The sequence below is a fragment of the Balaenoptera borealis genome (genome assembly GCF_965194805.1).
Source record: "Balaenoptera borealis genome assembly, chromosome: 17".
Taxonomy (NCBI): Eukaryota; Metazoa; Chordata; class Mammalia; order Artiodactyla; family Balaenopteridae; genus Balaenoptera; species Balaenoptera borealis.
Genome location: NC_138876.1, coordinates 60375692 through 60401790, shown reverse-complemented (window position 1 = coordinate 60401790; position 26099 = coordinate 60375692). Strand labels below are relative to the sequence as shown.

Below are 26099 nucleotides of genomic sequence, written 5' to 3'. Positions count from 1 at the left end.
TAATCTCTCATTTCTGTTTCTCCAGTCTCCTCCCTGCCTGGAACTCTCCTGCTCTCCTACTTCCATTTTCAACACCGATCTTTCAGCTAGATCTTTTCTTTCAGGGATAACTTCAGGTATTTCTTACCTGGATCAATTTAGCCTTGCTACTCTCCACGCATTAGCAGATAAGTACAACAAAAATACTAGAGCCAAACAGAACAAACAGAATATTCCTTATATGACTGTAGTAAGAAAAAGGATATAGATACTTAGAGTTTAGTATTATTCTCCCAGTACTCATGAAAATAATACCTTTTCAATCAGTAGTGTTCCAGGTACCCATCAATAAAACACTGTAAAATGTTACTGGAATGTCATTATTAAAATAATAAAGATATCCTGAGAAATCAAATTAGCATTCATCTGACATCTGACTTGACAAAGGCTTAAGGGAGTGTAATTCTGTTATAAAAGAGCATTACAACTATTTTGTTTTGCCTCCAAAATATCATTTCATTTAAACATATGGTACATAAAGTTGGAATTATATTTATGACATAATTACAAGCATATTAATAGAAATATGTTTACATTTGCAAGTATAGTCCTTTTTCAAATTAGATACTGTTGATAATAACAATCTACATATAAAAAAACTCAATATTGTTCATATTTATAGGCCATAAAATGCAGATGATAAGATATACTCCTACTTTCTCATAAACATGAAATAATGACAAAGGAGGAGCTTTATATGAAAGCATCAATACAATTTAAATCCTCACGAGGTCATAATATATTGCAGTGAGTAAAAGAGTTCAGCTTTAAAGAAAATGTAGACATTCTTTCATTTAAAAAAAATTGAACAAGCTTCCGAAATGCCTAACCAAGACACAATGGTAGAAAGAAAAGAACTGCATCTCTTCTATCAACCAAAAACTTGGTTTAAAACAAAAAAGCTTAGTAGTAGAACAAATAAAAGAAAATGAAATTCAGTACCTAGGATGAGAATTTTTTCTAAGTTCAGCATTAACATTGAAGAAATATTGAATTATGCTGCTTTGAAAGAACTGGATTCCACTTGCTGAAATTTTTCTTAAAATGAATTTTTTTCAAGCGTGTACAGTAGCAGTCTATTTGTTATGAGTTGCAGGAAGCTGTATTCCAACTTATGCAAGAGAAGAATTGCAGAAAAATGTAACTTGGGAGAGAATGATGAACTTTATGACCTGCTTGCAGAGCCGAAGAGAATAAACACCTACCCACTTCTGCAAAGGGACGACGCTGCTCCTGACAAGAAATAGCCAACATTTTATCACTTTTGATAAATTTTAGACGTGAATGGTGAATACATAGGGTGAGGACGGTCAGCTAAGAAGTCAAATAGGATTTCTCAGAATTGCTTCTGAAAAAGGTTTTGTTCTCCTTGAGACAGAGTAGCAGGCTTTGCAAGGCAGCCTCAGATCTAGCTTTCCTTGATCTTCCTGTGAACTCTACAGCTTTACTGTCTAACAGTGAGCTTGGGGATTAGCCACATACCAACTTGCAGCACCTTCTTGTGGTCATCGTATTTCCCATCATTTATTGTCCCCCTACTATGCATGAACCAGTCACATGTCACGTGTCCCTATGCCCTTTTTCTCATTTCATTTTTATGGCAACTTTTAGTCAGGTTTCATTATTCCCACTAGACAAGGAAGGATGGGAGAAGCCAAGGGAAGTTAAGTGACTTTGTCAAAGTCACACACCTTGTTCAGGGCAAAGGTGGGTTTCAGATCTCAAGCCCTCTCTCTTCACTCCAGCTGCCTCACTGGGAACAGTTGTTAACTGTGTGTTTTGCTACAGACATTTCTTTATCTTATATGCAACTACACTGAGGGCTTCTTTTAGGCCAGAACCACATTTCATGTATTTTGTCGCCCTCACAGCATCGTGTGGCCGGCAGTAATGATACTATTGGGTAACGTGTATTGAGTGTAGTGTGCCGAGTGCAGTGACAGCTATCCCAAGCACCTTGAGAAGATTATTATCACCCCCATTTTCACAGCTGGGAAAGGAAGGCAGGGAAGGAAAGCCACGTGCAGCCAGTAGGTGCTAAGGCCAGGATTTGAAACAAATCAGTCTGACCCTGGAGCCCTCTTAGGCAACCACTATACCTACAGTCTCCCTTGGACATAGTAGGGGCTCTGATTGTGTTCAGTAATTTGATGAGATAAGGATGAAGAGACGCCACAGCATTACAAGAAGCAAGATGCCACAGCATTTCACTGTAGCCACGGCCTGTAGACGTCAAAAGCCACTCAAAGAAAAAAGAGCAAATCAGAGAAGATTAATCTTTGCTAACAATATCTCATATGAGTTAGCACTTCAGTTTTGCAATACATTATTTAATTCAATCTTTACAATAATATCCCCATTTTGTGGATAAATAAACTCATGTTTAGAAGGTTTAATAAATTGTTAAGGTTGGTTAGATCCTGAGCTAGAGCCTAAGTAAGTCTTCAGCTTTTACTCATATTTTTTCCATTATCCCAAGGTAATATCTACTCATCTTAAGTCAGTTTTGTGGCCAAAAAAGCAACAGAACATATAAATGAATGCAGAGGAGACATTCACCTGCCTCCTTTTTCTCCGTGCATAGACAGAGGTGATTACCTGTTGTCATGAAGTTGACCTTATGAAGGATTGAGGTAGGTGGGGCTGCTTAAATTTTGCCTGGGAACCAAGCAATTACAGTTGTGCCACTAACTAACTAGTGCCATTTTGAAACTATCACCATAGCTACAGCTATGGGATAAGGGCTAAGTGAGATGAGTAGGCCACTTCAAAGCACCCAGAAATACCAGGCTAGCATAAAAGGAAGTTAGTAAATTTAGTGGAGAGAATCGGTGAGCTCAGTCTGGCTCCAACATCTGGACTCCTAATCCCCACTCTTAGCCTAGTCTCAATGGGAAGCCAGCTGAGCCACTGACAGATCCAAGGGGGTATCATTTGCAGCTGTTGACAGCTCCTTCCTGCTCAGCCACCAAAATATAAGCATTTAGAGAACACTAACTGCTACATATAACTACATGCATGCATTAAATGAGACACCTTCTCTCGCCCTCAAAAAACTTAAATATAGTTGGGAAGAAATGATTAGCCGCGAACCCAACAGTAGAGGAATAAGGGCTAAGCTTTGTGAAACAAGCCAGGAACATGACTCTGTCTTTGAAAGAAGAAGAGACTCAAAGCCCTTTGGATGGAAACCATTAAGTTTGAGTCACTTCTGTTTTTAGGGAGATGCAAACTCAGCCTTATGGAATTGCATGAGTCAACCATTGGAGACATTTCTGAATTGTCACCACATCCTGGTACACAGATCCTCTGTCCTGCTCTACACATTATTACTTGGCCAGCTTTTTGAAATTTTGAGCAATATCCCGAACCACAAGTACACTTTTTTATGAATGTATTTAGGCCAAATAAATCTAGAGAAAACAGAACATGAAGGAAAGCCCATATTGTGCCTTTAAGTATTATGTATTACCAAGTTATGATTTCTAAAATAATATCAGCAATTTATTATGCCAAGTTCAGATTCATATTTATCTATGCAGATCAAACACTTGATACCATTTTACCTTCAGTTTTTTACTAGGAGTGTTTATGACCAAGTCTTGTAATACTTGCTGCCACAAAGAAAATAAGAAGCATAGGTTATTCTGATCTCACTCAACCAGTTATACCAACATGTAATCTTTCTCATATCTTAGGAATGAGTATCATGAATTCAAAAGGGGCTCCAGATGGCATCCAAAAAGCTCATATTTTATCAATCACCTATTCTGCCTAATCATAAAATATATATATTTTATATATATTTAAAATAGATCTTCCTTGTAGTATGGGGAAAACTAAGTTTGCTCAAATAGTTTGACAATTTGAAATTCAAATGATGAGTTGCTTTATGAATCACATTATATATAACATTTTGTGTCTATCATGTAAATATTTGTTATGAAATACCAAGATTTGGAAAGAGGAAACAATTTACAAAGCAGAAATATGAAGAGTAAGTTTTCCTTTTCTTTAAAAATGTAATGCCTTAAAATAATTTGTTTAAAAGAAGGTAGGTAAAGAAAGCCCTTAATGCAGAAAACACAAAAAAAATGAATCTGCATGTAATGAGGAAGTTAATTCATTTAAAGACAATATTTGCTAAATTTGTAGAATCATAGAATTCCAGAGCTTGGAAATAACCAACTGTCAATGAAAAAAAAGGTCCAGAAAAATTAAATGACTTGCTCAAGTTCTTAACAGAAAAATCTTAAGTTCTGAGAAGACCTCAAAGGTCATATAATCCAGTCACCATCTAATACTTATTTTCCTACCTGAAACATGGGGTTAATTAAGACTTGAGCTACTATCCAAGAGCGTAGTTTCATTAGAATGGCAACACATTACATAATTTTGTAAAGTAAAAGAGAAATGCCATTCTTCATGAAAATTTTGTAAATGGAGGAATTCTACAAGTAATACATGGTACATATATATTGCCTTGGTCAGCAGAAGCAGCAAGTACCACCATTCTGGATGCATTCCAAGAATTTTGTATGTATACGTGAGGCACTGGTCTTCACATGCAGATGAATTTGCTTCCCAAGAAGGATGAAAGTGTGTGAAGCCCTCTGAAAGGCTGTTCCAAGTGCTCTGGAAGAGGAGATCAATGATCCTTAGGTTTCAGGAAAGGAAAAAAAAAAAAACCTGCCACAATGCAAATGAATTGCTTTATATCACCCAACATCAAAAATGTACAACCAGATTTAGAAGCAGGAGAAAAAGTCAAATATGGAAGAAAGATGATTTTTTAAAAAGCCTTTCATCACTTCCACTCATTACACCTTTCTTCCATTGCTGTTTTCCCCTCTGTCCCTGTCATCACCACCACCTCACCACCTACCATCCCCAAAGTGGGGGAAGGCCTTTAATAATACTAAGGTTTTTAAGTTTCATTTCTTCATCTATAAAATGAGACTATCATTAGATTATTTACATTATTTCTGCTGTTCCTTCCAGTTCTACGATGCTAAGACTAGTGATTCCAATTGCATTAGACAAAATGCAGACTTATTAATAATCTAAACATATTTATATTGGTGACCTTAAAGTAACTCTTTTTGAGAAACTGCTCACCAATCCAGGTCAACCAGATTTCACTAAAGTAGAAAAACAAAATGCACAACCAAAACAAACTAAAAACCTTCATAATATGTTTCCTCAAAGTATGAACAAACCCTCCTGATCGCTCAGGTATTTTTATTTGTATCTTATAGGTTAAGCGTATTATGAAATCCACCTGTAAGAGAACATACGGTTACTTTTTAAATCTTTCTGGGTTTTTTGTGATGTGTATTGCTTATTTCAAATAAATCAAAACCCAAATTTCAATCTCTTTATCCTTCCTGTAGCCATTTACTTTATTACAAAAAAGGCAAAGTGATACTTTGGCATGCAAAGAACAATAACTTAACAAAACTACATTTATCATAGCACGAGCATACAAAACTTTTGCATCACTGAAAATTACCATTTATTAGAAGAGCTTTTATTTCCAGAAGAAACAAAACGCATGTGAAAGAAAGAAAATTTAGAAAACTTTTCTTGGACCAAGTTGTCTTTTATATTTTAATCTTGTTTGTAACAGTGATGACACAAAATGGACTGTGGAATTCAGAAGCTCCCGACGTTTTTCTTACTTGCTTTTTATACTGCTTTTCATTCCTGGCAGAAAGTTATACTAATTCAAGTTCTAGTATATGATGGGATGAATCCTATTTCAGAAAATGAGTCTTTACATGGCAAAGCTTGAGGAAGCAGCATTTGATTTCCAAAACAAAAAAGCAATTTTCATGGCATATCTACATTAACCTGAGGATTTCTTCCACGCTATTTAGCTGCCTCGAGAATGGATGCTGAAGATAATTACACAGTGGAAGCCGTAATATTAAGAGGTTTCACACTCATCTCAAAGGCTCCAGTACACTCACATACTCGCAGAGATATTCAATCAATGGTATAGCTCATTTTTTTAAATATCAGTGGCAATTCTAAACTTTGACAATATTTATATTTCCTATATTTTTAAATATATATTTGTTCATTCTATTCTCTTTGACACAAAGTGACTGTAGGACATATTACTTAAGTGTGACTAACAAGGTCACAAGACTTGTTTTCATTCAGGGGAAAAAATTTACCTGACTGCTCAGTTTTTGTTCACTAAGCCAGTTACCTAAGCTTTTAATACATAGGTTTTGAATGGATGACTAAAACAGAACTCTAATAAATATGATTTAAAAATCCAACTTTTAGAGCACTACTGAGTAAATGTTACATACTGTTGCATTTTACAAAGTTTCATTGAGTAAGACTCTAGAATTCTCTTTAGGTTTTGGGAAGCAAGCAAAATGCTGGCTCCTACATGAGGCTTTTGTGGCCTTTTCCTGAAATATTGTCTATTAATCTTTTATATGCCATTCATTTCCTAAGAAAAAATTTAGAAAAACTGCTCTAAGGACAATTTGTATACTACCCAGATAAGGATTCTATTCAATGGAAATTTAATAAGTATTATTTGGCAATAACAGCAAGTTAAATACTTCTTTTATTGGCAGTTGATGCTAGTAACTATTACAAGTAGTAAGGATTTTGTAAAAAATAATGGGAAGAGATTTAAATCTCTTGGGTGTCACATTCAGCCATTGTGGAGACACAATTCAGAGAACATCATGGCAGCCCTCAAATGGAGGTTCCCTCCCCATCAGGAGACTGCAGGGAAGGGGAGAAAAGAGCCATTCCTCTATGAGAACTCCACTCAGCCAGATGAATGGTCTCTGTTCTTTCACTCTGGCTTTGTCTCATTTAAGTCCCAACCAATTTAGCTATCATCCTAGGCTTGTGACTACTACTAGTGACTTAAGAAAAAGACATCCCTCGGTACCCAGAATTAGGCTTGCTGATAAAATCTTGAATTGCAGACAGAATAAAGTGCTCCCATTACTCCTGTAAACCACAGCGTAATTTGGTCTCCATGTAGAACTACAAGAATTTCTTTCTCAGGGGAAAGATAAAAGAACAAGACCCTGCATGATACAGCGGAATTCTCATTAAACTCAACAGGCTCTTGACCTGGAATCAAGAGTAAGGTGAGGTCCCAGATTGATACAATTTACTGCTTTTATTACAATTTTGATCACAAGGACTGATTCATGTCACCCAATTTCTTTTCCTTGTCACAATTGTTTTGCCAAGAATCAATGGAATTGAAATTTAAGAGCCTCATATGTTTCTGTAAAATCCAATGATGGGTTGTACAGCTTTGACCTTCTTAAATGTTCCTTTATTTGATTTGATATCTATTCCTACAGAAAAAGTATGCTGCTCTGGCTGATCAAAATATTAATCTTTCAGAACCTCCCTGATTATTATAGCTTAGGAGATCATAATCCTTGTGGGGAGATGTGAGTGGAATAAACACAAACTGAATCCATATTTATACTAAACTAATTAGCATTACATCATCATGGCAGAAATATCTAGAACATTACTTCATATCAGTGATCTTCTGGGATGTTAAAATAGATCTTGAAAAATCTGAGATTTCTTTTTCATGTAAATGTTGAATTCTCAATTACATATTCATCAAGCTAAGGTTTTTTTAGGGTCCAAATTGAAGCCAAGATAGTATGCGAATGTTTTAAATAGAATCATTTTAGTCTGTTTCATCTTTCAAGAAGAAAATCACTGTGATGGAACTCCTGAAAGTATTTCTAAACGGGATGATAGATTTGACTTTTAGAAGATAATCTGACCTCAGGCTCTAGGACCTCAAAGCAATCAGACTACCAAACACAATACACATACACATACACACACACACACACACACACACACACACACACACACACAATAACACAATATGGCCAAAATCAAGTTAAGATGAGCAGCAAGAGCTTAATTTATGACATGGATAAAGAAGGCATCAAAAAAAGAGCTTATAGGTAACGGATTTCCATCTATTTAAAGACAGATAATAGGAGGCACGGAGAGAAGTCAGATTTAGGAGATCAGTGGTAGAGTGTGGGTTCAGTGTTTAATAACTGTGGGTGTAAGTCTTGAGTCTTTTTAGAATCAATTAGCAGAGTACCCTGTTTCTCCCATTATCTGTCATTTAAACCCTGGCACCAGCAACGAGGACTACCAGGAATGTCCACAACTATCGCCCCCAACTTGCCAGATGCTAAAGATGCCCCTACCTGGAAATGACAGCGTTTTTTCCCAAAGAAAGAGGTGCTTTTAATTCACTGTTTATATAAATTGGAAAGCTTCAAATAAAAAAATGTTGTCAATGAAATCTCTTAGAAACCAATGCAAATCTACTTGCTGTAAAATCATTGCAAGGAATTTACATCCTGCATTCTGTATATCATCTAACTTTGTCCTTTACTTTCTGCCCAGAGACCTTTCAAAAGAAGAAATTTAGGTTGACTCCAAATTGAGTAGCTTAGGACTTGCCAAGAAACCCCACCCCTACCCCCTACTGGACTAAACTGATCAATGATTGCAGGTAAAACATGAGAAAGGAAAGGAGGAAAAGCAATGTGCTAACAGACCCTGAGCATCCTTCATCGGAGCCCCCAAAACACAAGCCCATGGTCAGGCAACCAGCGCCCTGAATGACTCTGTCCTTATGGTTAACACTGCTATGTGGGGACACAGACCAGTAGCGCATTCAGAGATTATGAGATATTTTCTTCCAAAGTAGTATATTAATGACATTTTCAGAGCATTCCTTAACTGTCTTTCACATGTTAACAGGAAGTCTAATACATATTACTTCTTTTTTATACTCTGCATTAGCCAAAACTGAGTCAAATAAAATTTTGCCCAGAATGAATAAATGGAAGATATTTTTGTGATACTACTGATTCTAAATCAAATAACAAAGTAAGTATGAGAACTCATATTGATGGTCATTCCCACACAAGCCAGGTGAAATAGAAAATTGAACATTTTTAAAACACTTATTTTTCATTATTCAAGCCTTTCAAAAGTAATGGAGTATATTGTCATGAATAATATAGATTATTGTCTTGTTGAAACACAAAGTGTATAAAATTAAGATGTATTTGAAATTTTGAGCAAAGGGCTTAGAGTTTGTGATATATATTTAGAAGAATGGGAGAAATAATTTTATATGTATATACATATATATGTGCGTGTCTATTTCGTATTTTACTAAGTAAACAAAATCTCTCTGCTATTTTAATCTATCCCAAGACCTAATCTGATAATTAAATCTCTAGTACGGATTGTATTGTTCTCTTCAACCACTCTTTGTTCCTCGAGGGAGGACTACAATCTCCAGATTCACACACACATGCACACACACAGGAAAAAGCAAAAAAAAAAATTGAGAAAATTTAGGTGATTGCCTGCCAAAATATATCATCCTTAAAATAATAATCCAAATAACTGATGCGAAAGTATTTTTTTCCTAAAATACCTAGATAATTACCACTTTATCTTTTTACCTCATTAGCTGGAATATGAGTGTGTAAGGATATATTTACTCATATAATAAAAATATATATACTCAAAGTTCCTTTTGAGAAACTGTTCCTGCGTTTTCTAGCCATCTTTGTACCGAGTAAAATCCACAAGCAAAAGAAAAGTTACATTTTCTTTCTATAAACCCCTACACTTACCTATAGCCATGTAGCCAATAAAGTTAAAGAACAAATGCCAAAGAAAAAAATGGGAAAGAAAAAAGTCTTGAACTCATTATTTTAAAACTCAGTAACAATATGCATTATTTTCTAGTTAGAAACAATATATAGATGGTGAAGGTGAGTGTAATACATCTGAGCAAATTCTTGGGGAAGTGAATAACATTAGCAGCAAAACATTTAGAGTCAGACAGACCTACATTCAAATTAAACTCCACACTTTATCATCTACTACACATTGGGCAAGCTACACCACTTCTCTGAGTCTTTTAATTTCATCTGTAAATCTGGACTAATTATAGTACCTCTCATCGTATTGTTGAGATGATTAAATGAGAAAATACATGCAACCAGCTAGCACCAGGCCTGGTACATTGTTTGTGCTCAACAAATAGCAGCTTTTGCCATTATTCATAGTTCATTGTAGCCATTTAGAAGAATGGAAAAAATATCAGCGATCATACACCATTAGGTTAAGTGGATATTGCTATAAAATTATTACGCATCATGTGGGTTGAATTTTAAATGAATTTACTAGAGAAATACACTTACCTGTAAACATTAATAATAAATAGCAAATGCAACCAACAATGAAAAACATTATATGGAATTAACTATCTCCTCCCGCATCCTTACAAACATGCACACTGCTTGGTGTTGGGTATAGTGAAAAGATTAATATATGCTGATTTCCAAAAACCAATGAAGAAAATGATTGTCAATTCAAAGTATGAAATTTCAATAGGGAAATCTTAGTAACATGTTTCTAATAGCATTCACATTTGCTTGGGATTTGTTTTATTGTCAATAAAAAAGTTTATCCAAATTATATATATTTCCGTACCTCAACCCATGGTCTATTTTCTGCAAGGCAAACTCATCCTACTGGACTCAGTTTTAGCGACCCTTTTTCTGGAAAGCTTCCCTTGGCTACCCATCCATGAGGATCTCTCACTCTCTTCCATCTGCCCTTGACTCCAAATTTAGTTATTCTTTTCTATCAATTCATCTTTCATAAAGTCCCCTGCATCTTCCCTTTCCTTTTCCTCTGCACTACCATTTCCCAAAACCACACTGCATTACCTGCTGAACTTTATTCAATTGTTTCTTAAGTCTGTCTCCTAGTGATGGGTCTTTCCTGCATAAAACGGCCAAATAGGTCTAAGAAGAGCTTTTATCAGGTAATTCCACTTTCAAAACGTTAAATGGCTTCCTATTGCTAGGATGACTTGTAATAGCCAAACTTTTTGACCGTGAATGGGGATGTCATTAATGTTATTAATGGGCTTAAACCAGAATCATGCAGGCAAACCAGGACTTAACAGCAAACCAACCCATTGCCACCTCTGTGCTTTTCAAACTTTCTCACCTAAATATTCCTAAGGGTGGACTCAAAACTAAACTCTCAAATTCAAATTTCTTTTAAGTTTACACATTTAAAATTCTTGAAATTCTGACATTCTTGTATATATCCATGTTCGTTTTAATGTACACATAATGTTTTTTAAGTCCCAGCAACCCTTTTACATGAGCAAAATTTCAAAACATCTTACCCAAAATCTTGGAGTAAAATTGACCTCAAAGAAGACTTACTATCAGGACACAACTTCTAAAAACCCTTTGTAGTGCAGTCTATGAAAAAGCTGTCTCCTGAAACACAGAGAAGGCCATTCACCAAGACCTGGAAGTGAATTATGCTCCCTGGAGTTGAGTTGAGTCATCCATCCTTATGTAAACTCACTGCTCCACTCATAAAAGTTTTCCATATGGTCTCTTTATAAACCCATTTCCATGTCAACACTAACAAATATACCTCCTCTCTTCTTTGCTTTCCTCAACCCTCCTCAACCCTGTGATCCTGGTCCATTTGCTCTGGTTGCCATATAAAATACAAGGTACCCAGTTAAATTTGAATTTCGGAAAAGCCAGGAATGGTTTTCAGTATGCCCCGTGCAATATTTGGATTAAAACTGAACTAGGTATTGGTATTTTTATTTGCTAAATCTGGCAACTCTAACTGTAAAGCCATTGCTGACCACCATCCCCACAGCCCTAGGGCTTTGAGGTTCTTCTGAATTTCTAGTACAAATCATCTGCCTCTATTTGACACTTACCCTATTTTGCATGTGTTTCTATCACTTTTTATATCCATATACTTCATTCCCCTGACTTGAAAGCTCCTTAAGAATGAGGACACATATATTACATCTCTTTTTAATTTCATAATGCCTCACAGAAGCTCTTGACCATAGGTGGTGATCATAAATATTGATACTTGTCAACTGAGAGATTGATTTAAAATCAGTGAGCAAAATAGCCAACAACTATTTATTAAGCAACTGCTTTCTGTTCCATTCAGAACTATGCTGTAAATTATTTCATAAAGGAGTAAGATGCAACATTTGCCTTCAAAGAGCTTAGTTTAGTAAACAAAAATTACACATCAAAAACCAGTAGTGAATGACCTGAAACAGTATATAATCATGTATAACAGTGTATAATCATGATTATGTAGTAGAGCCTACTAAGGACAACAGGAGATCAATGTGGGAGTACCCCCGAAGAGAGGGAAACACTGAAGAGGGGTGATCTGAATTGGGATTCAGATCTTGAGAAGGATGTAGATGAGTGGAGAGGATTAGGAAGGGCAATGCCATCTGGGGAAAATCTTGGGCAACTGCAGCAAGTGGAAAGGAGACCCATCTTCACCGTATGCCTTTGCTGCATGAAAACAATCAGAATTTGTTTGGGCTGTGGTTGCAACTGGTTTTATGGGGTTCCATAGGATCAGAGCAACTATATCAGCGAAAATCTATGCAATGGCTACTACTGGATAGAGTCGTGCCATGTAGAGTCACAGGCCCTGATGTTTAAAAAAAATAATCAAAGTAAGGATGCCATTAAAGAAATCACCCACAGAGATGAGCTGGGGTTTGTCCCCAGACCACCTAAGAGAGGAAAGAACAAACATTTTTATCAGTCACAGTTATATATTACACATGGGCTCTAAATGTGTTGGTTCCGGACAACGTTTACACCTTTATCAATCTTAATTAGATCAGTGACCTTACTGAAAATTGGTGAACTTCATCTCCAGGAAACTGAGGACAGATGTTGAGGAATGTTTTCTTCAGTAGAAATTCATTTTCTTTTACAGCTTTAATCTGTTACCTCTCTATAAAATGGAAAATCTTTTTTTATTGAAGTATAGTTGATTTACAATATTGTGTTAGTTTCAGGTGTACAGAAAAGTGATTCTGTTTTATATATTTTTTGGATTATTTTCCATTATAGGTTATTACAAGATATTGAATATTGTTCCCTGTGCTATACAGTAAATCCTTGTTGCTTATCTGTTTTATGCATAGTAGTTTTTAATCTGTTAATCCCATACTCCTACTTTATCCCTGCCCCCTCCCTTTCCCCTTTGGTAATCATAAGTTTGTTTTCTATGTCTGTGAGTCTGTTTCTATTTTGTATATAGATTCATTTGTATTATTCTTTAGATTCCACACATAAGAGATATCAGATAATATTTATCTTTCTCTGTCTGACTTACTTCATTTAGTATGATATTCTCTAGGTCCATCCAGGTTGCTGCAAATGGCAATATTTCTTTTTTATGGCTGAGTAATTTTCCATTATATATATATATATATATATATATATATATATATATATATATATATATATATACACACCCCCTACATCTTCTTAAACCAATCAATCACTTGTTGATGGGAACTTGGATTGTTTCCATGTCTTGGCTATTGTAAATAGTGCTGCTATGAATATTGGGGTGCATATATCTTTCCAAATTACAGTTTTCATCTTTTCTGGATATATGCCCAGGAATGGGATTGCTGGATCATACGGTAGTTCTATTTCAGTTTTTTTAAGGAAACTCCATACTGTTTTCCATAGTGGCTGCACCAATTTACATCCCCACCAACAGTATAGAAAGGTTCCCTTTTCTATGAGACAGAATATCTTTTATTTTGCTTTTGGATTGTCCTTCTCTAATAAAGTTGATGTCTTTAACATGTGCTTCTAATATGTGCTTAATTTTGCAAAATATTTTGGTACCATTTGGCATCCTCTTACCAGAAAAAGGTACAAGCCTACAAAGACTTGCTGTTTTGGTTTTAATCAGTTCATGGAATTAAATGCATTGAACCACAGAATGCTTTTATGTGACAGATATTGTGATTCACACTGAACATCCATGAGAAGATCGGCTTGGACCTTTATAAGTGACATAATTTTATTAACTAAATAGACACATAGGACAAAGAAATATGGTTTCAGCCTTCTAAAATTCCCAAGGCATCCAGTAAAATCTCTCAGAATGGGTGTTGGCAGGACTATTCTGGCACAAGGCACCTGGCAATAATGCCCAAACAATCTTCTGCAGATTCTCACCTTCCCAAGGTACTCCTCTTCCATGGGTTACATAATGATCAGAAGACCCTGCCAAGAGGTACCTGCTCCCTGTGAGGTTCAATATGTTAGGACATCACCATTTGTTTATACTTTCTCACAAGTCAGTGCACATTATCTCTATTATTTTTCTTCCATTTTCCTTAATTTATTAATTTTGCTAATTAAATAACCAACAAAGGTGAGAGGATCCCACCTCTTTATCCCCATCTTGTTGTCACTTGTCCCGGTGATGACCAATGAGATAAGAGGCCCTCTAAGGTTGCCTGGACAGGAGATCTCTTGAAAGACAAAGGGGAAAATGAAATGGGGGGGGGGGGTTGGGGGGAGTGAAAGGGAAGGAAGGTCTGAACTCCAGTAGCTGCTTGGTATCCAAACTGAGTGTGCAGAGAGGAAGAGACATCCTTATCAGATCTCAGGTCCAGGTTTTTGGTGTGTGTGGAAAGAGGGAGATAAAAAAAAGGTGCACTTGGGATGAAGAGAAATAAGCAACATTGGTCCTTGCAGAATATATCAATATTTGCTTAATAACTATCCTGTTGAGTTCTCTGACTCTCCCCAAATGAGTATGTGGCCATTCAGGGTCAACCAGCAAAGGACACCTCCTGAAGCTAATTTATATACAACAGACCTGTGTGCACATGTACTAGAATGGACCTTTCTCTTTGCCCATTTTGTCTGTTTCTGCTTGCTCCATATCTTTCCTGTCTCTCCCTCCTACCCTGCTGGATCTCATTTCCTTCTACCTTCCTTTCTTTCTCTAGCTCCCTTTCTCTCAGTTCTTATCTAACCTGCAACAATTTGTGTTTTATGTCCTCTGTAGTAAGGAATATGCACCCCAGAGTCCGTCCGCTTCCATCTTTCATTCATTTATATTTTGTGAAAGAGGGCAGTGTCCCTGGCAACATTCACTCTGCAGGAGGCTACAATTATTACTCAGGTTAAAAGAAACGTTCAGAGGAAATTCAGAAAATGATAGATACTAATCTTGAGCCTTTTGTTTCAGCCTACAAGGAAAAAATGAAGGAGCTGTCCATGCTGTCACTGATCTGCTCTTGCTTCTACCCGGAACCTCGCAACATCAGCATCTATACTTACGATGGTGAGATGCCTACAGTAGAAATGCCCCTGCTGGCTGGATCAGTTGGCAAAGCTTGGATGTATTTGTTTCTGTCTCACAGTTCCTGGTATAATTAAATCAATATTTTGTAGATCTTACTATTGACCTGCCGGGTCTAGCTAACGGGTCTTATTGATTGCCGTTTGCTCAAAACAGTATGAGTTTGATGCTAATAACAGCACATTAATGTCTCTTAAGAAACATGACTGAGTGCTTATTAGCCATCGCATCCAACATGTCAACATCCACAATATGTCCGAGGCTTTTCTTTGCAAATAACATGATATGCTAAGCTGTAATTGGAGATCACAATTTGCAAGAAAATGCTTTGTAGTTAGAAAACTCAGGAGAGAAAATCAACCACCATCACAGTTTTTTAGTGTAGTCTTTATAAAATCCCCGTATTTTGTGTGCGCATGTCAACAACCTAATAAGTTCCAATAGTAAAACCGACCTATGACTGAAGCCCCAGATAAAGAGGATTTTAAAAGAAAATCCTGAAGAAGTGGCATAGCTATGAACCTTATTTTGCAGTAAAACCCTTTTGGTTTGATTTATCCTGATTCATACTACTTAATTTGATTACCTTCCTGGTTCTGCCACTATCTGCATGACCTCGGGCAAGTAACTTAGATTCTTTGAGCCTGATTTAACTCTAGTATCTTCCTCCCAGTGGTGTTGTTGGGTTTAAATGGTTTCATGTTTAGCATAGAGCCTGGCCTCTTGTAAGCATTCAAAATGGTAGCTGTCATTATCAACAATACCATTTTTACTTAATTCAGTGCATTTAATCAAAATGTTTGGTGCAGTTATATATGTAGTAGATAACGCTGAGGCATATTTGGCTACCTGTTCGGCTCACAACGATTTTCTTTTCCACATGTATAAGGAAATACATTAAAGGTAAGGTGAAAGGATCTATGGCAGTTAACCCCTTCTATGCATTTAAAATATTCCAGGACTCAAAGACGTTTTTCTTTCAAACTGATTCTATCATGGCACAAGCATCATAAATATGAATTAACTGTTTCACAAGGAAATGTCTTTCATGCAAAAAGATTTTGGTTTCCAACCAAAACTCATTAGAATGCAGGCCCCATGTCTACTTCGTATAAGTTCATTCAGTCAACAAATACACTGGCCCTATCCTTAATCTGCTAAATGTGGCTGTGACTAGTAATCCAGCTATGTTTCTTCTGAGACTGTATCTCACCATGTGTTGTCACTGAGGTTCCAGTGATGAATACGACTCAGGCCTCTTCTTCAAGGCACTCATGGCCTAGTAGAAGAGAATTACAACATACAAATAATCAGTAAGTGGAACTCAGTGTGGTTATTTGCTAAGGCAGCATTTACTGGTAGGACACAGAAGACAGTGATGGTTTCTGCCCTCTTAGGGACTGGAGAGAGGGAAACGAAAATCAAAAGTTATATGTAAGCTGAGACTTAGAAGTCAAATAGACAATTTAGCATAGCTCATGAACTGCTTCCTAAAAGAACTGGTAGAGAATTTCAAATTCCCAAAGTCTTTAACCTTGTCTTCTCTTTCTATATTAGGTAATAATGTGAAGTGTTTATTGTAGACAAATATTATAACAAGAATTAATAATAATTATTATTATTTACATTTACAAACACTAAGTGCTATGGCCTGTGCTTTACATTTAGTATCCTTTATATCTTTTTTTTGGAACATCTTTACAATTTAATTTTTTTAACAGCTGTATTGAGGGCACTTACAAATCACTGCACATATTTAATGTATATAATTTGATTAATTTGGACAAGTATCCTTCATCTTTTAATCTTCACAACAGTCTTATGAGAAAGGTGCCTTTTATCTCCATCTTTTAGATGAGGAAATGAAAGCTTAAAGAAGTGAATTAACCTTCCCAGTATCACACCCTAGTAAGCAGGGCTTACTATTTGGATGCAAATACAGGCAGTTCTGATTTCAGTGTCTCTAACTCTATCCATTTAAAATACCATCACCTTATCAAATAAGTGATTTTTATTTGCCTCTGTTCTCTGTTCTCTTGAAATCCTTTTCCATAAATTTTATAGAATTGTACTTAAGATATAAGTACAAATTTGGATGCCTTCAGGAAGATTTAAAATATTTTTACATTTGTGAAAAAAGCCACATCATTTTTAACATACTGAATTGACTTTGTCTATATGATCTGTTAGCATTCACAGGACTAAGTAAGGTCAGTTCCTGTTCACCTGGGGTCTTACCTGACCACAAGCTGAAAGTGCACTAACGAGGCTGCTAAAAGAACATTAATGGAAGCTAATTTATAATTCCTCTCTGCTCTGCTCGAGTCAGAACTAGTCTGGAGACCTGGCCAGCTTGGTTGCCACAATTTTCAAGGGACATTAATAAATCAGTGAGCCCTGTGAGATTAGGGAGTGATGCAGTAGTAAAGATCTAGAAACAGTGTCACTTTAGGACACTGAGAATGCTTTAGACTGGGGAAAAAATTTGAAATGGAAAATCATAACTATTTTCAAATACTATTGTGATGCACGACAGAGACTGGCCTGACTTTGGGTGGGTTCCGAGGACAAAACAAGGACTGGGGGGCCGAAATGAGAGGGGTGTAGTCTGGGGTTCAAAATAAAAAAACGCTCATCTAAAAGTGAGAGCTGTCCAATGAGCTTTTAAAAATCAGTATATTTTACTAAGCTGTAAGTTGTGTAATTACACTAATATCCTAGCAGGTGCTAGCTATCACTCTATTTTATACTATAAATGGTATTATTTTACATTATAAATTATATTATGCATTTATTTTCAGGTTTTTGCCCATTTAATTACTATGCATATTATGCAGCTATTGAGTTTAAATATTTTTAAAATGTACAGAGTGTATAAATTAGATAAGCAGATGTTGCCCCCTCCTTCCCCTACCACAATGCCTCTTCTCCCGGTTTCTGTCTACAGCTGAGGGATGACGAAGAAGGACATTCTAAGTAGCAACAAAGTAGAAGCAAAGATATTACCATGGTACCCTGTCTTATTGTCTTCATTAGACTGTAAGCACCTTGAAGACAGGGACCCCCATCACAGTGTCCTCCCCAGAGTAGACATTACATTGCTTGATGACTCAAATCAACAGACACACTGAAGGGCAAAACAGAAACCAGCAGGATACCTTGCACATGAGCCTTGACTGCTCCAAGTATTTCCAACCATTCAGGGAGCTACATTGGTTCCAATACAGCTCCTGTGATTTCTAATCACAGGATTAGGTGTGAGAACTGGAGGACTTTGTTATTTTCCTCATTATTTAATCTGAAAATGTTTCCAGCTATGCTAATTTCCAAAAAAATAAATAAATCTAAATCTGTGCTCCTTGCTTTTCATATGAGGCTCATATTTATTCAAAAGGAAAATAAAGTTAGTTTAAAATCGATTCAGGCTATTTTTTTCTGGGCACGCCTACCATGATTCAACTCCCTATGGACATTATTGAATTTCCCAACACTGTAAATATTTATCCAGTTAAAATATATCCATAATTATACTAAAGAAAGAGGTCTTATATGTTCAAACAATGTAGAGTAAATGATCATATGCAGTATTTTACTCATCTTTGCCAGACTAACAAGGCTACTTTTAATTGCCAGCATTCAAATTATTTTAGTAAACCCATGCCTGTGTTCTGTGGGCTTAACCTTCTCAAATATTCATCTCTCAGATATGGAAGTGAAGCAAATCAACAAACGTGCCTCCGGCCAGGCTTTTGAGCTGATCTTAAAGCCACCATCTCCTATCTCAGAAGCCCCACGAACTTTAGCTTCTCCCAAGAAGAAAGATCTGTCCCTGGAGGAGATCCAGAAGAAACTGGAGGCTGCAGAGGAAAGAAGAAAGGTAACTTTTTCCACAGGTTTTTAAATTCTGCTTCCTCTTTTCCTTGCCTTCTCTCTCTCCTCTTCTCTCTCCCTTCCCCTCCCCCACCCCTCCGCTTTCACAAACACACACACACACACACACACACACACACACACATACTTCCATCAGAAGTTCAGACAGTGATGTCTGAACCTGCACATGTAGGTCTTCTAGACGTAGATCCAGGCTACTTCAAGTAAAAACTGCTGCTTTGAGGCTAGTTAAAACCAAAGATCTCAGACACTGAAAGAACTTCAGTGCCCTAGTGCCCTCCCCCCATCTTGGACCCATTTTGATAAAAGCCTCCCTGCCTTAGCCTATCCTTGCTGTCAAGAAAGCACAGCCTTAGGTACCGTAACTCCAGGGGTTGTGGTGGGGAGAGGTACCCAAGTGGTGAGCCCTTCCTCTCAGAGTCTGTGTCCTGCCCCAAAGCATAGTATATGGTTTTCCTTGGAACTAGAAAGCACCGCATACTCCCTCTGAGATATTTCCTGCCCAGAAAGGCTGTCCACCCCAGGGTAAGGGCCAGAAGCTTGCCCCTGTCCCCAAGGCCTCACTCCCTGTCCTTGAAGTTGGTTCATCCAAGATCAGAACCCTCTCGGGAATATATGAGTATCTTCCTCTACCCATTTCTAAGCCTTGATGGCATTTTTTTCTTTTTTCCATTGGCCCTTGTTTGTATTAAAGAGCTTTTTCTTACAGAGCTAAATCTTTAATTTTCCACAATCAGCTGAATAAGAAAAGCCAAGGGTATTAAAAATGGAGGGCATACAGAAATCCCTAAGACTGTATACATAGAGACAGAAGTTATGTCTGAATATGTGTGTATCAGCTGTGTGATTATGGGGGTCCATCCCATCGAGATGCTCTTGATTAACCCAAATGAATTACTGCAGGTAACTCATTCCTATGTTGTATTTTCTACTGACTTTATCATGATATATTTTTAGAATCATGTAGTCACTAAGAATATGCTCCATGCATGGTCTCATGACTTAAATGGAAACTCTGTATTTATAATGATTTTTAAATTTTATTTAGATGTTTATAAAAAGTTAGCCAATACATTAAACATTTCTATGTTGGATACTTACAAAGAAAAGGAAAATAGTCCTTCTCCTAAAGACTGAATTCTCTAACAGGGAGTGCAGAACAAACCCAAATGTGTGTGTATGTATATGTGTTTATATATACCTACATGCACACACACACACTCACACATATGTACATATATAACTGTAGCATCAAATAACAAGGCTCAGAGATTATAAATCCTAGATTAAGTTTTCTGAACCAAAAATACTTTTTGTTTTAATCTTTGTGGTTGCAAAATCTTCCTATATCGTGTAACTTTCTGATCACAATTTCAATTTTTACTCAGGTGAAGTTCTCTTTACATCCAGTGAGTATTTCTTTACATATTATTTATTGTATTTGACCAATTACTTTTGTTATCAATTTGGATTTCAAAGGAAGGAAACTAAGCTACTAACCCAAGTAGACATAAAGGAAGTTGCTTTAGAAATATTTATCAGGTTTTTTTGTTATCATTTATAGCTTTCTTCTCATAGTAAAACTGAACTAACGTATTCAGAGTTACAATCCTTCGAGACTGTCGCCAACAAATATGAATAACTAACTACAATAGTAGAGAGCATGTTACAGTCAAGGTAATTTAAGTTCTCACCAAAGCATTGGCATCTTATAGCTAACAGGTGTGAATATAGGTCATAGGTTGACATATGGAGATGCCATGGCTTGATTAGAAGTCAGTAACTGACCTGAAATTGAAAATTAGAGATGAAAATTCAACATCATAGTTCAGGATGTTGCTGGTATATTTAATTTGAAGGAAATTATTAAAAGAAAAAGAAAAACACAGAGATGATCAAAATTAACTGGATGTGCTCATAAAATTCCCTGAGTTAACTAGTTACTGATTCTGGTAAAATTCATGTACCCTGACAACAATAAATTATCAACAATTACACATTTAAACAATTGAATTTAACTAGAAATTGGCCACGTGGCTAAAAGACATTTACAAATGTAATCATCCAGCATTGCGACACCCAGGAGAAATATTCTTTGGAGCCCTTTAAAATCAGTATTCTGTCACATTTCTGCTCTTACTAAAATTTTCAAAAAAATGATTTTCAAAAAAATCATTGTATAGATTATGTCCAGGTACTAGGGTTTTAATTAGAAGAAAATACAACTAATTAACAGAAAGTGACAGCTTAAGAAATCATTAATTGATTTTTTTTCTATTGGCTTGTACTGACTTAATTAGCACTCATGTGAAGAACTGTTAATTCTCTTTAAAGAGAATTCTTTAAATTCTTTAATTCTCTTTACAGAGCCTTTAGCAAGTGCATATATCTCAGTAACTATCTAAGTGAGGACATGCATATAACCAAAATCCAACTCAACTAACTGAAGCAAAAAGAGGGTATGGGACTAAAATCCTCAGAGTGTTACAGCTTCAAAAACAGCTTGATCCAGGAGCTCAATATTTCTTTTTACATTTATCATTTCTTTCTGCAACTAATTGGTCTCAATACCAAGGATTTTTTGTTTCAGTCAGTCCCAAATTATTTTTCTCACAAATTAGCAACTCCAGCAGAAAGAGAGCTTCTCTTTCCTAATAGTTCTAACAGAAGTCTTAGAATTGAGTCTCAGTGACCTGTGTCGGGTCACATGCCCAACCCAATAAGATGGTAGTAAATAAAGCAGGACAAAGAGAACTGGTAGTTCTGGGGTGAAAAGTGCTATTCATATGGGGTGGTCAGAAAAGGCCTCTTGAATATGAGAACATTTGAAAAGAAGCATGAAGATAGTGAGGGAAAACATTTGATAAAAAGGCAAGAAGGTAAGGAGTGAGCCATGGGACTCTTCTCTGGGGGAGAGAATTTGAAGTAAAGAGAATAGCAAGTGCAAAGGCCCTGAGGTAGGAGTATGCTAGGACTATTCAAGAAATAACACAGAGGACAGTATGGTGGGAGTAGAAGGAGAAAGGGGAGACTGGTAGGAACTGAGGTCAGAGGTAGCATTTTTAAGGACTCTGACTTCAAATGAAAAAGAAGGTCATTGGGAAGTTAAAACCATTTCACTCCTTGTGAATCACAGCCTATATTCAGAGAAATATCTGCTTTAAAAAGCTGGATGACTAGAAAAATAAATAGTGTTAGATAAATGGAGAAGATATGAAAGTGTTCTAGATGTAGAGAATGGTTCCAGAACTAAGGATACCCAGAGGTGAGAGTGCAGAAAGTGTGTTTTCAGGGCAGTGGGTAGACCAGTAGTTTGGGCTAGTGGCCTTGGGTAGGGAGTTGGAGAGTAGTGAGGTGAGATCGTGGAGGGCCTTCAATGCCAGGTTAGGTGTTCAAACTCCATTTTATCTAAGAAATGAGGAGTCACTAAAGGCTGTCAAAAATACTCAGATGTCCAACCTAACTGAGTGACCGGCAACACTCATATTGCCCTGGTTCCATTTCCTTTCTTACAAGCTAACAGTTTGTAAAGATTCCGCCTACCAAACATAATACATTTAAATAAGTATTAATCAATTCCTTTTGTCATGGTTATAATCAAAGCATCTATAACTGCCAATTAATATTTTTGATTATCATAAAATAAGCATTCTCTCACTAAATTAACATAATTCTAACTCAGAGTAAGGATAAAGATAGACACAGAGGTATTTCACAGAGGTGAAATATGACTTCTGATAGGACTTTTAACAAAAAGGTTATGAGACCCCTCCCCCTCCATTAGTACCCTTGAAAGACTTGCTTCTGGGACCTGAGTTTAGAGATCATGTCTGGGAAGCAGTGACCTACCTAGGCTGTGCTGCTGGAACCTGCTGGATTTAGAGCTGGAGGGCTGCCACTGACTCACCTCCATGTGGGCTCAAATTCACTTTGTGTTCAGTGTTTTGGCAGTTTCCTCAATTCCTCACTCCATCTGTTGATACTATTGCAGCACTGACCATCTGGTCACTACATTAAATGCTCCTCCCTTAGGCTCCTTTGAACCAGAATTAATGCTCCATTGATTAGTTGGTAGAAGATTATTATAAAAGGAATAAGTCCTTTTCCTGATTTTTTTCTTCCTTCTTTGATTATCTCTGAGAATCAGTATTCACCTCCATGAGACCACATTACCTCATGAGGTCAGCTTTGAAGCTCATTATTTGAAATTAAAGTTTCCATACAGCAGCTTACCCATGTGGATGAAATGATATGAACACTTCGGTTATCCATCCATCCATCCGTCCATCTATCCATCTATCCATTTATTCATTCAACAAACATTTATTTAGTGAGAGGCAGCAGAGCTAAGCTAACCATACATTCCAGTTGGCCCAGGACAACCCCAGCTTATTCCTACTGTTTATCATTATTATCTCAATCTCGTAAGTATCCCAGTTTGGACAATAAATTATGTGATTATGGTAAGACAAGCACGGTGTTTAAGAGCATCTTTGAAAGCATAGAGATTAAGAACACATCGTTAAGGAGAATGCCTGTGATCAAAGTCTGGTTTCACCACTTAATAGCTGTGTGACTTTGGGCAAGTCACTAATCTCATTATGTCTTATTTTATCCATCTGTAAAATGAGACTAACAGTAGGACCTACATCCTGGAGTTATTGTGAGAATTAAAAGAGTTATTCCATATCACAAGCACTGTGAAAGTGTCAGCTATTATTGTGTAAAAACACATCCAATTCCAACCTCACAGAGATGATGATCTAGCAAACTCATGATTTTATAAAGAAAGCTTCTCATTAACACAGATACTGAAATGTTACTGTATAATACATTTCATAAATATTTTTAAACATTATAAAATATTAGTTATCAAATTACAAAGGTGGTTTGATAGGTAACAGATATATAAATAGTTCAGCCCAACTAAAAGTGGCTTGAAAAAATTAGTATTATTAAAAAAAATGATGAAAACTTAAGGAATTGAATGATATTGGTAAAATCTCATGCTAAAATCAATTAAATTAGAAAGAAAGTTATTCATACCACTCCAGTAAACTATAATTGGCATACTGACAATATTGGCACAATCAACTCCAAAGTCATCGAACCTCCGAAAGAAATCTGTGTTGCTTATTTTTAATAATATGGTCTCGAAGTGGACCATTTGTCACCAAACATGATAGACTTACCTTTTCCATTTGTCGGCATCTCACATTGTAGATGACAACTAAAGTCGAATCTGGTAAAAGAGGGGTGGTTTGTATAGCAATGATTATGAGCTAAAGTGCTGGATTATTCACAATTCAACATTCAGGAAGCATTCTGCTCCTTAGAGAATGTGACACGTGGTCCAGACTCTTCCCGTGTGTGAAAAGCACCCCCGTGATTCTTTCCTAGGAGTTAACCACAGTAAATGCACTACAGACTCTGGCAGAAGGGCTCATTCTAAAGGTGTTTGGATTTCACTCATTTTAAATTTCTTATTATGCTTCTGATTCTTCAACACAGAGTGAATATTAAACCCTTTTGTTTTACATAATTATATTCAATCATCATATTTAACAAGGCTTTATTTGTGACTTTAGCTGAGTTAATAATGTTTTTTCATTGTTAACAGTAAAGCAAATAATAAGAGGCACATCATCTAACCTACTACCGTAAAAGCACTTAGGTACTAGGAGATCTAGCATCGGATAAATGATTCCAGAAGGCAAGAAATATATGCAAATGATGAAAAGGGACAAGAAATAGAGAGGTATGGGGACTTCCCGGCAGCCTAGTGGTTAAGACTTCACCTTCCAATGCAGGGTGCAGGTTCGACCCCTGGTCGGGGAGCTAAGATCCCACATGCCTCACGGCCAAAAAACCAAAATGTAAAACAGAAGCAATATTGTAACAAATTTAATAAAGACTTTACAAATGGTCCATATCAAAAAAAAAAAAATACTTTAAAAGAAAATAGAGAGGTAGAAATGTGTATACTTCAGAACACATAGAAATAAAAACTAGCACTATCTAAAATATAGTCTTAAATCTCCTCTGTGTACACAAAGTAAAATGAGTTTTATTATACCACTTAACTCAAATTTATCTTCCATTACATTATACAGTAATTAAATGCTTATACTCAGTAATATAAGAAATGGTAATGAACCTCTTTGGAAAATTATATAGTTAAAGTGTTCCTAAATGTACAATAATTCTTCTAACCATCTCATTATTTTTCCCTTCACGTATCTCTCTTGTAATTATTTCAGTGATACTGAGTTCAATGTGAGGAAATTTATGCCTAGAATAGGTGTTCACCATCAATGTGGCTCCGCTATTACAATAGCAAGATGGAGATGTTCTGCATCTCCCAGAACATCATGTTGGATGTCTTAGCTCTATAAATACTTTGCCTTGACATTCGCATTATACCTGCTGGTCATTATCATGCCCTCAGTTTCTATTTCCACATTTCAGTGACCTTCAACATTAGGTACATGCTATTCAGAAATGTTCCTCCATAGTCAGGTCCTTTTCCCTTAAACAATTTATTTTTAACAACTTTTAGCAAATCCCACCTCCAGCTTCCCTATAAGTCAATCAAGATTCCTTTCTGCTAATCTGCCCAAACAAGGAATAAAGTAAGAATACCTATTCGACCACGTAGCAAAAACTTTACTCCTACTGAAATGAAGGAAAATGCTTCTACCTTTATATAACACATCCTCACATTCATTTTCTGTTTTAAGGCAGTTTTCTGGCCCAAATACTTATTTGCTTATTGATAGAAATCTTAGAATCGGAACCAGTGAGGCCGTGACTGGGAGATTAAAGCTGTATTCATAGAATCAATTTCTCCCCAGGAACAAAGTTAAAGAGGTTATAGGTGGTGATATCTGGATGCC

General features: G+C 36.4%; 1 protein-coding gene across 1 annotated transcript in view; it reads left to right on the top strand.

Annotated features, from left to right (window-relative positions):
* Positions 1–26099, top strand: part of STMN2 (stathmin 2) — a 50825-nt gene that overhangs the window by 11623 nt on the left and 13103 nt on the right. The window contains exons 2-3 of the mRNA XM_082363646.1: positions 15199–15294; positions 19017–19189. Of these exons, the coding sequence (XP_082219772.1) occupies positions 15199–15294; positions 19017–19189 (269 nt within the window). The remainder of the gene's footprint in view (positions 1–15198; positions 15295–19016; positions 19190–26099) is intronic.